The sequence below is a fragment of the Hyperoodon ampullatus genome, assembly GCF_949752795.1.
Source record: "Hyperoodon ampullatus genome assembly, chromosome: 4".
NCBI classification, from domain to species: domain Eukaryota; kingdom Metazoa; phylum Chordata; class Mammalia; order Artiodactyla; family Ziphiidae; genus Hyperoodon; species Hyperoodon ampullatus.
In genome coordinates, this window is record NC_136917.1 from 5,522,694 (window position 1) to 5,536,956 (window position 14,263).

General features: G+C 42.5%; 1 protein-coding gene across 1 annotated transcript in view; it reads right to left on the bottom strand.

The window, feature by feature from the left end:
- Positions 1 to 14,263, bottom strand: part of ATP10B (ATPase phospholipid transporting 10B (putative)) — a gene marked incomplete at its 3' end in the record, with an annotated part of 338,125 nt that overhangs the window by 74,836 nt on the left and 249,026 nt on the right. The window contains exon 7 of the mRNA XM_079703067.1: positions 6,423 to 6,627. Coding sequence (XP_079559193.1) covers positions 6,423 to 6,627 — 205 coding nt within the window. The remainder of the gene's footprint in view (positions 1 to 6,422; positions 6,628 to 14,263) is intronic.

Sequence of the window (14,263 nt, forward strand, 5' to 3'; positions counted from 1 at the left end):
TCAACTCCGTAGGTAAAGTGCTCTCCTGTCTAAATATGTTAAATCAGCACACACATTCACTGCGGAGGATCCAGCTTACAATGGCTCTTTTTAGTTGAGCAAATGGCTTAAAAGCACTAACCGTCAGTGGAATTCAAGCTAGTTAAAAGGCAGAGTCAATTAAGAATCTTTCACGTGGGCAATAAAACAGATAGGCACAATTATTACATTAATCAATGGTGCTCTAGGCCAGTACTTTCCAACTTCAATTGCACATGAATCACCTGGGGATCTCTTAAACTGCAGAGTCTGGTTTAGTTTGGGGCAGGGCCTGAAATTTTGCATTTCTGACAAGCTTTCGGGTGATGCTGAAGAGGCTAGTCCATGTCAACTTGGTGTCTCCAATTCCTTGTCACTGGGAAATGATCTGACACACACTTCAGTAGGATTTGGGCTTCAATGGTTTGGATAAAAGATAACTAGGAGAATTGCTCTGAAATACTAATTGGAAGAATTCATTTCTGATTCTTTGGCTTTGGTAAATGTTCCATCTACCAAAATAAATGGCACATACTTATTTTCAGGTGTGAAATCTCTAGTGCCCATCTTGGAACCCCTTTAAAGAAGAGATTTTACTAAGCCGGGGGCAGTGGAAGAAGGATGGATTGGGAGTTTGGGATTAGCAGATGCAAACTATTATATACAGAATTGATAAACAACAAGGTCCTACTGTATAGCACAGGGAATTAGATTCAATATTCTTTGATAAACCATAATGGAAAAGAATATGAAAAAAGAATGTATATATGTGTAGAACTGACTCATTTTGCTGTACAGCATAAATTAAAATAATATTGTAAATTAACTATACTTCAATTAAAAAATTTTTTTAAAAAGAAGAGATTTTAGGTGTCAAAAAATGTCCCCAAAGAGAAAACTGTACAATTTAATTCTCTAATGAAGTCCTCTTGCCTGTTCTGCAGACCTCGGCATAATCCTAATTTTGTATTCCTTCCTTTTCTGTCCTTTTCCCAGCAATGGGATGTAGGAATAAATATTTCAAGAACAGGTCAATAATGTTGTGAAACTAAAGATGGCCCATCATGATAAAAGTTCCAATTGAAAAAAAAAAAAAAAAAACCCAAAACCTGACTTGGTCCAAGTTGCATTCTGGGAAATGGATTTTGAAACTAACTCTTTGGCAACCTTGAGAATGATGTGCTGTGTCACAGGGGAAAGATCCTTTTGAGAAGCTCTCTCATGTTTATAATTTCCTCTGAACTTAGACAGGAAAGGCAAGGATGAGCTGTCTAAGCCATGAGGATGGTCAGCCTCTCGGTCATTCCTCACCTGTTGTGATCACTTGTGTTCCACACAATGTAGATTAATGTGTTCAAGTTTCCACATGAAGGTGAAAAATTATTGTGCCCCAAATGGTTCTGAGGTTAAATAAGTTTGGAAAGCTCAGGGTTAAAGAAAGTTTAACTGGCCTCCTTCCTCTAGGTCTTCTCTGAGACCTTAAAATGTTCATGGACATTGGAACCTCCAACAGGGGTCCACAGGACTCCGGCCTCCTAATCAGATTTGACCACAGACCTTGTTTTTTAAGAAATATCTCTTGAGATAAGGGTTTGGCAGACTCCACCTTGAGAAGTGCTGATCTAGAGGAGCTGGGACAAAGTTTGTCTTACTGACTCTGGATGAACAGAACACAGCAGTGAAAATGGTCGTGGGTATATGGTGTGGGGTTGGGAGTTTCTAGAAATCTCTGAGGTTAGTAAAAACCCCCTTTTGGCAAAATAAAAGTCTCATAGCCAATAGGAATAACAAGCTAAAAAAAGTCATTAATACTAATTATTTAAGGTATTAAATTTACAAACAAACCACATTTGCAGGTGTTCAAAATCTTCTCTGAGACAAGTGGTGAATTTTGCCTTTTCTGTACCTTAGGGTTTTCATCTATCTGTCTAATGGAGTAGTGATGTCCCCCTCACAGGATGGTCATGAGGACAAAGGACAATATGGGCAAAACATGTAAGACTCCTGTAGATGGTGGCTTTATTCCCATTATTATGATGAGTGTTTTTTGGAAGTAACACCTTCCCTTTATTATACAGGTTTTTGATGAACTAGTGGTAGGTTCATATTAAGATCATCTGGGAGAACATTTAAAAAATATGCATGCCCAGACCACTACTCAGTCCCCATGAATCATAATTTGGTGATAATAATGGGGAAGGATGCATGTATATATGAAAAGGTTTCTCCCTGTGATGGTTATGATACATCCAAAACACCTTCAATGCATTTAAGACAAATTTCTAAATTGTGATCCCACCTCTCCTGTAAGTAGTCCTGGGATATGGTCCTTGGAATAAAAGGTTTCTGTGGTTAAATAATTAGAAATATTATATACTAGTACCTCCCTCCCCCTCCCTTCCCCTTTATTAAAGTATCTGAGAAGTTCTGCAGTACACACTATTGGAAAACTTGTAACCTATTGCCTTCTGATCTTATATGACAGAGCAACATGTATTTTTCTTGCAACTCTCATCAACATCTTTGTTCAACACATTTGAGAAATATTATATATAGAGTTAGTCAGAAGAGAATTCTGTCCATATTCAGAAATCTTTTTGCACTGAAGACATAAGGGAGAAGCAAGATCGCAAAGAGCAGCTAAAATTCCTCCTCCCCAGGGAGCTGGCTAGGCCTGCTTTTATTCTTCCTGCTGCTTGTTACTTACATGTGGAAAGAATATTGAAAACGATAAATGTGTGTTTTCAAGTAAGCAATTCTGAGTAAAGTCTGGGTGAGAGTCAAAGGACCAGGGAGATGAGCTACTGCAAACCTTAAGTGCTGAGACTGGACAAACTTGGCTTTGAATCCTGGTTCCAATACTTCCCAGCTTAGTGACCTTGGGCAAGTTACTTCACGTTTCTGTGCCTCACTTACCTTATATGTATAAGGGCTTTAAAAAAGTGCATTATTATTAGTACTATTTATCCCTGTTCTTATAGAACTGGAAAAGCACACTTAAGCAAAGTGAGGGGGAGAATCAAGAAGTGAAATAGAATAGAGAATTCTGGAAACTTTCAAAATCAAATAAATCTTGTTCCCTTTACAAGTGAATTTATTTATTTTGGTAAATCATTACACCAAGTACCCTATTAGAATTTAGGGTTAGAGTTTGGGAGATGTGATTAACTTGAATTAGCTGGTTTATAGCAGTGGAGCGTGAATGACCCTTTCATCCAGCTCTTCATTCTAGTCAAATTCCAAACTATCAGACTAATTAATATACAAGAAACAGCTTGGGAGCCACTGCCAATGGCAAAAAAGAGAAGGGACTGGGTGAACCTCAACAGTGCCGAAATAACTGCCTGAGAAAGAGTAAAAGACTTAGAGTTATGGTGAGGATGTTGGGGTGGGCCAGCTGAAGGGTAGATTTACAAACGCACACACGTTTTGCTGCTCCTAGAACTTAAAACAACAACAACAACAAAAACCGGGGCTTCCCTGGTGGCGCAGTGGTTAAGAATCCGCCTGCCAATGCAGGGGACACAGGTTTGAGCCCTGGTCCGGGAAGATCCCACATGCCACAGAACAGCTAAGCCCGTGCGCCAAAACTACTGAGCCTGCACTCTAGAGCCTGCGTGCCACAATTACTGAGCCCACACACCACAACTACTGAGCCTGCAAGCCACAACTGAGTCCGTGCACCACAACTATTGAAGCTCTAGTGCCTAGAGCCCGTGCTCCACAACAAGAGAAGCCCCCACTCACCACAGCTAGAGAAAGCCTGTGCACAGCAATGAAGACCCAACACAGCCAAAAATAAATAAATAAATAAATAAATTAATTAAAACAACAACAAAAACCAAAACCTGATAGAAGAGAATAGAAAGTTTCAGAGTCCTTTGCATGTAGTATGACTGAGGTGGCAGTCTTACACACTCACACACATACCCACATGTGCATGTGGATAGGTGTGTGTGTGCAATATGTATTTCTTTTTTTTTTTTTTTTTTTTTTTTTTTTTTTTTTTGCGGTACGCAGGCCTCTCACTGCTGTGGCCTCTCCCGTTGCGAAGCACAGGCTCCAGACGCGCAGGCTCAGCGGCCGTGGCTCACGGGCCCAGCCGCTCCGCGGCATGTGGGATCTTCCCGGACCGGGGCACGAACCCGTGTCCCCTGCATCGGCAGGCGGACTCCCAACCACTGCGCCACCAGGGAAGTCCCTGTATTTCTTATCGTGACTTATGGTGAAAAAAGCTTGAAAACCTTTGCTCTAGAGGGCAGCCCACAGGGCTCTGAGCCAAGAAATAGATTATTTTGTGTCTAGAATGGCTTTGTGAGCTTACCCAGATCCCGCCCTACATTTTTGTAAACACTGGGATGATTGGGTGAGTGTGACAAGGACAAGCAAAGGAGAGAAAACTCAGACGCCAAGCCCCAGGGCAGTGATTGACTCAACAGAGCCTGGACACCAATGGGAGGACTGAGCCACTATCACAACCACAAAGCAAGATGACGGCGTGGTGGTCATGGTGGTTTCCATTCCCATTGTAGGAACTGTAGCTGAGGTAGCAGCAATAGACCATTTATTGTGTATCTACAATGCAGCAAACCCTCTATTTTGTTCTTTACTTTCCTTATCTCATTTGAATCACACAGCAAAACTTTAGGAGAGCTATTATTATTATTCCCATTGTAAGGATGAGAGAACAGAGTTCAATCATAGAAAAGCGATTTTATGAGAACTGTTCATCTGGGGCTTTGAGAGAGGCAAAGTGAGGTATGATGAGTGGCCTTCTCTTGAGAAGTTTCTATCTAGATAACGGAACGTTAGCTCATGAGCATCTCTGAGGAATGAACCACTTGCCTTCTTTCTTCTAAATCCCCTGATTCATTCGTTTTCTCCCTAGCCACAGGCTGTCAGGATGAAGAGGAGTGATAGAATTTTATTCTTTTCCATGCATAGAGCAAGGTACCAGATGGGAAATCAACACTTTCAAGGGGAATTTTAATTGAAAACTGGAATATCACACCCAGTTTTCATCAGACAACGCATATTGCCTATGAACGCCATTGATATTTACTGCCAACTATTTACTGGTCTCTTACTTACTATGTGCCTAGCTTCATGCTAAGTAATTCATGTACATATTATTTTATAATCGAGCAGGACCTTATGGGGCCTTTTTGGGGCTGACCTCTCCCCCATATTCCTTGCTTTAGTTCCTTTCTGAAGTACCTAGATAATAGTATCTGATGCACATTTCCTGAGTTGTTTGACAGACATGAAAACCCCCATCAAATGGAAGATATTAACTATTTGATGACCATGAGCCCATAGCCCCAAGACCTAATGGCGCCTGTGGATTGATAAACCCTCTGACACCACCCTGTTCCCTTACCATCAACCAATCAGAGAATTGTGCGTGAGGAGATATCACATAGCCTGTGACCCCCCCTCCCTTAGCTGGCCTTTAAAAATGTTTTCCTGAAACCCATCAGGGAGTTCAGTCTTTTTGAGCACTAGCTGTCCCAGACTATTTGTATGGAGCCTTACAATAAATGCTGCATTTTCCTTCACTACGACCCAGTGTCAGTAGACTGGCTTTACTGCACATGGGCAAAAGCAGAACCAAGTTTGGCTCAGTAACAATTCAGTCTTCAGAAACACCCTATGGAGAGGGTGCCCATTTTGTGCCCATTTTCCAGATGAGGGAATGAAGGTGTGAGAGGGTAATAACTTGCCTTAGGTGAGACAGCTAATAAATGGTGGGGTTGGGCTTTGGGTTCAGCTCTGCCAGACTCTAGAGCCTGGGCGCTTAACCACCAAACAATCATGATTCCTCCATGATATCCAAGGTATCACACACATAAAGTGGGGATTAAATTAAAATGTTGATGATCACTCCCTGTCCTTAAAGAGGTTTCAGTACTGTTGAGAAGGTAAGACCTACACAAATGGAAAAATAGTTAATGATACCTTGCTGCTTTTATGCTGCGGTCAAAGGAGTACTAGAAAAAATTCATGGAAGGAGAAATTGCTGAAGCTGAGCTGGGCAGGATGAGCCAGGATTGGATAAGCACAGAAAAATGGGTTGGTCTTGAGTAATTGAACAGATACTAGACTCCTCGGTTTAGAGCAGAGAGCACAGTTTCTTCAGTTGAATGGAGGGGGTCCCCATTTAAGGATTCTGAGGCCTTCAGCAAGTTATTTACCTTTCCCAAGCCTCAGTTTCCCCATCCATGAGAAGGGGATGATATCCATCTCAGAGAGTTGGTGGGAAGATTAAGTGTACCGAAGTGCCTGGGAAAAGGAGGCATCTACTACATTCTCCTCTACACAACAGATTAAATAAAGTTTCCCAGTAGAACTGGCTGGCATCTTCCCTTCGCCATTCCAGTTGAAGATCTTAGAAAGAGCCCTACCTGCTGTGTGAAGCCCTTTACAACACGCCTCTGTTTGAGGTTTGTCTCTCCATCCAAGTTGGAAGTTTCCAGATGACAGATCCCACTGGGGTCCGAGGAAAAGAGGAGGAGTATGTCGGCTGGGACGATCTCATTGCATTGCATTTGGATGAAGTCCCCCACTTGCACATCCTTCCAGCACTTCTGCGTGTAGCTCCGCTCTTTTCTGGGGTTGGAGAAAGACAGGGGTCAGAGTGAATGTTAAAGCTCTCCAGAACATGAATGAGTGAATTGAAAAGGTCCCCCTGCACCTAACATCCTCCAGTCAGCCTGTCACAGGACGGCTCTGTATTCTACCTTGCCCCAAATGACCACTATCCTCATCTCTAGAAAAGCTAAGCATGATCTATAGAATCCCACTAGTAAAGATCCCTCCTTCTGACCATGTAGACTTTTGATTGACTGTCGGCTATTGACTGGTTGCTGTGCTCAGCCCTTGCTTTCTAGCAGGAGAAAAAATTTAAAGGATAAGGTGATTATATAGTCATATTAACATAGTATTCTTAATATACATCACTTCCTAGAATACCCAGTTATCACTGTAGAAAGCAGGGTCACAAAAGAATAGAGTATAGGAAAGACTGCTGCTGGTTGTGGGTGGAGAGCGGCAGTGGGAAAGGTGAGAATATAGACCATTGTCTAGGAAGATCTGGAGTGGTGCTGAAATAGGAAGCAGGGAATTAGGAAGATGGCACCAGGAACTTTGATAGGATGGGCCCCACAGTGACCACAGGATCAGAGGGCTAAAGAAATCTGAGAAAATGATGTACTTTCTCTTCCTATCCAATTTATCAAGCTTGGGTAATAACAGGGGCAGCAACAATTGTGAATTTAACATTTCTACCGTGCCAAGCACTAGGGTGAATTAATACTTCATTTACTTGCATAATAACTCATTGGAGGAGATGTTATACCCATTTCATAATGAGGAACTTGAGGGTTCAAGAGAAATTTCCCAAGGCCTTACAAAAACAGAGCTGGACCCCAAGTCTGGGTCCAACTTGACACAAAACCCAGTTTTCACTGCTTGAGTATCCTACCTCCTGGAAATCATTCCCCTCTTTCCTCTCCAGTGGAATGGCAGCATCAGCTTTCTAGCCCTGGCAGAAGGACTTGCTACTCCCCAAGGGAATACATTCCATTTCTAAGAGCCCTCATTTTGCGAAATTCTTCCTTCTGATTAGCCAAACATTGAACTAATTCTGCTCTCCCAGGCAATCTGATTTACTTCATCTTCTACCATAAAAAAAAAAATATATATATATATATATTTAATGAATTTATTTTATTTTTGGCTGTGTTGGGTCTTTGTTGCCGCACGTGGGCTTTTCTCTACTTGTGGCAAGCAGGGGCTACTCTTCGTTGCAGTGCGCGGGCTTCTCATTGTGGTGGCTTCTCTTGTTGCGGAGCTCAGGCTCTAGGTGCCCAGGCTTCAGTAGCTGTGGCTCATGGGCTCTAGAGCGCAGGCTCAGTAGCTGTGGCGCACGGGCTGAGTTGCTTCCAGGCATGTAGGATCTTCCCGGAGCAGGGCTCGAACCAGTGTCTCCTGCACTGTCAGACGGATTCTTAATCACTGTGCCACACAGGGAAGCCCTAAAAAAATACTTTAAAGTATCCATCAGGTGTCTTTTGAAGCCTTTTGGACTTGCCAAGTCAAATTTAACTTTCCAAGTGCCCTCAATTATTCTGTGTGACACAGATTCAAGGTCTGTCTTAGAGGAGAGGGCTCTTCTGACTAAGGCTGTGTTTGGAAATGTTCCTCTTTAAATGTGGGATCTGGGACCAAACCAATATTCCACACGTGGTCTTTTAAACTAAGTCCAGCTGGCTTGCAGCTGGATGCCTCTGAGCCCATCCAGGCCTGGAGAAGCAGGCTCTCTTTTGCTATTTTTCTCCACTGATGCTGAGCCTCTCTGGACATGTTACTGCTTCTGTATTTTTTGGAATCTGAGCTGCCCTGGGCATGACAAGACCACTCTTCCACAGAGAAAGAGATGTGACAAATTTCACTTTTCTCCTCTGAGTTCGTAAAAGCCCTTGAGGAGGATAAGGGTTTGACGCCTTCCTCCTTTCTTTGGGGGCCCTCTAGAGAACCCCAAGCAAGCCCTCCTAAGACCCCATTTTCCTTGTCAAAAAGATCCTTGCAAAGGACTCCCCCAGTTTCCTGAAATACATGCACATCCATCTGGAAGACTTTTGGAAGGCCAACCAAGGGAAGATCGGATCAGAGTCTATAAAATAATCAGGGATTACAATTAGGGAGCAGTCTTGTAACTCTAAAGACCCACAGAGTTCTGTGGAAGTGCCCATGCTCTAGGGAGCCCAGTGCAGCAGCCACTGGTTAACCGTGGGCAGTATCACCCAAACGGGGACCACTTCTGAGCATTTTGTGGGCAGTGCATCTGTAGCATTTTAATAATAATTCTTTTAATGGAAAAAGGATGTAACAGGTTTCTAAGCACTTTTTCATTCCCTCAGCTTATTTTAGAGCAGACTCTCATCTGCTCTACCTTATTTTTTTATTTTTATTATTTTTTACCATGAAAAATAGAGACAGTCCCCCCAGATCTGTTTCTTGCTGTCATTTCAGAAAAACATTTACCTGTTGATTCAGGGAAGAATTGTTTTTTTTTTTCTTTAGAGCAGCCTTGGGAACACCTGTTAAATGTCCAAATATAAAGCTACTTAAAGAAATTGGAATGGCAGATACTCTCCATTGGAAAAGGAATCTTGTATGGTGAAGGAGGGAGGCTTTCTCTATTGCTTTTTTTTTCCTTTTTGAGAGGACACTTAAAAAAAAAGGATCCTTGAATATTACAGCAAAATTGCTCCAAGGAATAAAGGATTATCACTCAACTTGTCTTTACACTTCTGCCCTTTGACTTCTGCCCTATTGGGTAATGCCTTTGGGGATGGCCCACCATTGGTTGCTTGCTGTAATCTCAGCAATCTGGCCGGTATTGAGATTAGATTTAATGAGCACACCTTTGACTGTGAACAATATCCTGACTGCCAACACTTCCAGAGCACACTGGTTCAAACCAGAAGGTTTGCAAAAGCTAGTTGGGAGCGCTACATACATAGACATACCGAAGGCAAGGCCAATGCACCTCCACCCGTGAACACTGATATTCATTCTTCTTCCTTCTAATAAAGGGCTCCACTGCATATTATGGGATGTGAATTATTAATGGTCTGGACGATGGATGTTATGCAGATGAACTTATGAAATATATGTGTGTGTGTATATGTGTATATGTGTGTGTGTGTGTGTGTGTATGTATATATATTTATGAGCAGTCACTTCTGTGAGTTTGGCTGGAGTGCTGTCTTGTCAATTCCCATAATGATGATAGGTATCGCAAGGTCAATGGAACCACACAAGAAGCTATAAGTCAGACTGGTCTCTGTTTTCTTTCTATTATTCTTTGGGTCCCTGGGAGGCCCTGTCCAGTACTGCTGTCCTGTTAATAATCGCCTGTCTTTCCTTTAGATGTCATCTTCTCTTCCTTAGGATGACATGCAGTGGTGAAGGGACACACTTCATCCCTGTTGTAGGCTTACCCTCCCCAAAACAGAGACTGCCCATCTCCGGGTCGTGCTGCTCAAACAGAGGCACATACACCTCCAGGCACACATCTTGTTGTGTGTGTCCAGGAGCACTGAAGTTATGGGAACAACATGATTTCTGGGGTGTTCAAAAATTTTTTTGGGGGGGACATAATTTAGTAATTTAGCTGGTACAAAATTTGAAGAATTTTATATTTATATTGACCCAAATGTAGTAATATTATAGAATCAGAGTCAGATTTTATAGGAATTTTGGAATAAGAAAAGGTGACATCAGGGACATTTCCTTCTTGCACTGGGTTATTCTGTGCTGGTTTCCTGATCCTCTGGGGGCCCACTTTGTCTCCTCAACTGTGGAAAAGGCAAGGGTGCATAGCTCCAGGGTTGGGGCGTCCAGCCCGAGGAGGTGCTGAGTGGCTGAATCCAGCTGAGGCAGAAAAGCGGCGTGCTTCTGCATTGAGGGCCGCCCAGATGCGGCCACAGGTGGCTGGGGGCCACCTTCGGGAGTCATTCCTGGGTTAATCCAGCCCGTTCAGAACAGCTGCCCCGGGTGGACACATGCACACACTCCTGGTCATTTCCCTGCTCAGTGAGTCCACACCTGGGAACTGATTGCTATTTTAGTTTTGTGGCATGTTCACTGCTGCTTAAAAATAAGACAAATCGACGTGGCTGGGGACGAAGACTCCATCTGGCAGATTCTGCCTTGGGGAGAAATTAAGTGGTGCAGTGCTAAATGGCTTTCTGAGAGGAGATAGGGCTTATTAAGAGGTAAATAAACAGCAAGAGAGGTTTATAACCAACTGGATCCTGTGGGGAAGCAGGTGAAAGGGGGGGAATGGAGGAGGAGAAGGTGCTTAAGCTTCCATTTCTCAAATACTATGTGGGTTTTGTGAAAAGGGTTTCAAGGAACTAGAGTAAAGTGGATTTATCAGGAAGCTTAGTTGTCTGTGGGATTTCCCATTCAGTGTAAGATGATGAGCTGACCTGGGCTGTCCTTCAGGAAGCTGGAATGTCAGGCCCAGGATGGTCAGCATCACTACCCCAGGGTGAAAGGGGAAGCCAGTGAGAATGAGTGCAATCTAGGGATTAAGAGTGGGTTTGAATCTCAGCTTCACCACTTACTACCTGTGTGACTTGGGGAAGTTACTTAATCTTTCAGAGACTCTATTTCTTCAGTTGAAGGTAATACGTGTATTTGCCTCAGAGGGTTATTGGAAGGATTAGTGACATGACCCATGTAAGGGACTGAGATCTTGGTTTTGCACTTAGTAAGTACTTGATGAATACAAGCTTCTTTTATGATGTTGATGACAATGAATGTTAATGCTATGGTGAGGGCTAACCACCACCGCCAGCCCCAGCATTTTCTTCTTCATGCTATTGGGATGCCTGCTTTATGTCTGTGATTACATTTCATGAATTGGGCTCAGGCACATAATGTGCAAACACAAGGAACTTAAAAAATCCAAACATTTTCCCCAAGTCCAGAAAAGAAGGACCCAAATTCAGCCTACTGAAAACTAAGGGCTCTGGATGCTGGCTACTGGGCAAACTCCCAGAAAAATACATTGTTAAAATCAGGGCTGCCCATCAAGTTCTTTGTGGATGTTGACAAACTAGTTCTAAAGTTTATATAAAGAGGCTAAAGACCCACACTAGCCAACTCGATAATTGAAGGAGAGGATTGACACTACCTATCCTCGAGACTTACTATAAAGTTACGGTAATCAAGACAGTGCGGTATTGGCAAAAGAAGAAACAAATAGATCAATGGAACAGAATAGATAGCCCAGAAATAGATTCACATAATTATAGTCAACTGACTTTTGACAAAGGAACAAAGGCAATACAACCGAGCAAAGACAATCTTTTCAACAAATGGATGTCCACATGCCAAAAAAAAAAAAAAGAGAGAAGAATCCAGACACAGACCTTACACTCTTGACAAAAATTAACTCAGAATGCATCACAGACCTAAATGTAAAATGCAGAACTATAAAACTCCTAGAAGACAACATAGCAGGAAACCTAGATGACCTTGGGTATGGCGATGACTTTTTAGGTAAACACCATAGGCACTATTCATGAAAGAAGTAACTGAGAAGCTGGACTTCATTAAAATTAAAAACTTCTGTTCTGTGAAAGACAATGGTAAGAGAATGAGAAGACGAGCCACCATCTGGGAGAAAATATGTGTTTTGCAAAAGACACATCTGATAAAGGGTCATTATTCAAAATATAAAAAGAAAAAAACAAACTCAAAACTCAACAAGAGAACAAACAACCCAATTAAAAATGGACAAAAGATCTGAATAGACATCTCACCAAAGAAGATATACAGATGTCAAATAAGCATGAAAAGAGCTCCACATCACATGTCATCAGAGAAATGCAAATTAAAATAAGATACCACAAAATACCGATTTGAATGCCCCGAATCTTGAACGCTAACACCACCAATTGCTGGTGGGGAGGTAGAGCAAGAGGCACTCTCACACACTGTTGGTAGGAATGCACAATGGTACAGCCCCTTTGAAAGACAATTTGGTGGTTTCTTATAAAATTAAACGTATTCTTACTATACGATCTAGCAATCACATATCCTATTTACCTAAATGAGTTGAAAACTTATGCCATGCAAAAACCCACACATGTATGTTTATGGCAGCTTTCTTCATAATTTCCAAAACTTGGAAGCATCCAGATGTCCTTCAGTAGGTGAATGAACGAACTATGGTACATGCAGACAATGAAATATTATTCTTAGCTAGAAAGAAGTGAGCTATCAAGCCATGATAAGACATGGAGGGAACTTACATGCATATGGCTAAGTGAAAGAAGCCAATGTGAAAAGGCTACACACTGTATGATTTCAACTGTAAGACATTCTGGAAAAGGCAAAACTATGGAGACAGTAAAAATAACAGTGATTGCCAGGGGTTGGGAGGTGGGTAGGGATGAACAGATGGAGCACAGAGGATATTTAGGGAAGTGAAACTACTCTGTATGATACCGTAATGGTGGATACAGGTCGTTATACATTTGACCAAACCCATAGAATGTATAATACCTAGAGTGAGCCGTCTTGTAAACTATGGACTTTGGGTGACTATGATGTCTCAATGTTGGTTCATTAATTTCGACAAACGGACCACTTTGGTGAGGGATGTTGATAATGGAGGAAGTTGTGCGTGTGTGAGGGCAGAGGGTATATGGGAAATCTCTGTACCTTCCCCTCAGTTTTACTGTGAACCTAAAACAAGGCTGGAGGAAATTTGATAAATCTCCAGTTTGGGTGAGGAAACTGACCTGGCCAAGGTGTATAGCAACAAAACTTGGGTTGGAACCTCTATTCTTTCCATGGCTCCAAGAAGAGTCAAGCGTCCTGAAGCTGGTTCAGGAATACTTGAAATGCCCAACTGTCTTTGTCTTGACAGCGGTGTGCTCACGTAGAGACAATATCGTGGGGGTGGTTAAAAGCTCTGGAGTCATGTGAGCCTGACTAAAACCCAGAACTACTACTTACTTCTTACATACAAGGTAGGGTGACCCTGAACCCACTACTTGACTATATGACCCTCAATTTATTCATCTATCAAATGGACAAATAAAATCTATTCTACAGGTTAAAGTGAGAGTTCAATAAGATAATACATGAAATGACCTTAGAGCAAATGGCATTTACTGCTGCTATTATTATCATTAGTTATTATTAGCTTGGAGCAAACAGGGTCACTGCTGTGGTGATAGGAGAACAGAATCTGTGTGGTTGTCTATTTTCATGAGCTGTCGTGAATGAGGGGTGGGCTTTGTGGTTGGAGGAGGAGCTTAGTAAGGGGGAAGGAACTGGAAAGGGAGGAAGGGTCCTGTGGCTTCTGTCCTGACCTGGTCCCACAAAATGGAAATGGAACAGCAGTTAAAGGTTTAGCATTAAGTTAAAGTTACGCTAAAGACAGTGTGGGCCTGGGGCAGAGGGCAGTGAGTGCAGCTGTGTCCCTGCACCCACCTGTTTGCTACAGACCACGATGACAGGGGCTTTAGACTCAGGGAAGCTCCAGAAAGAAACAGCTGAGGCCAGAGGAGTGGGTAGGAGACCTGGACCCCTGGCTTGGATGGAAATATTGGGGGACATGAACATATTAACTATACCTGAGGATGCCCAGATATACCTGGGGAGGCCTGAGTATTAGGGCGGGAAGAATGAAGACCCAAATCAGCAGCTTGGGGCA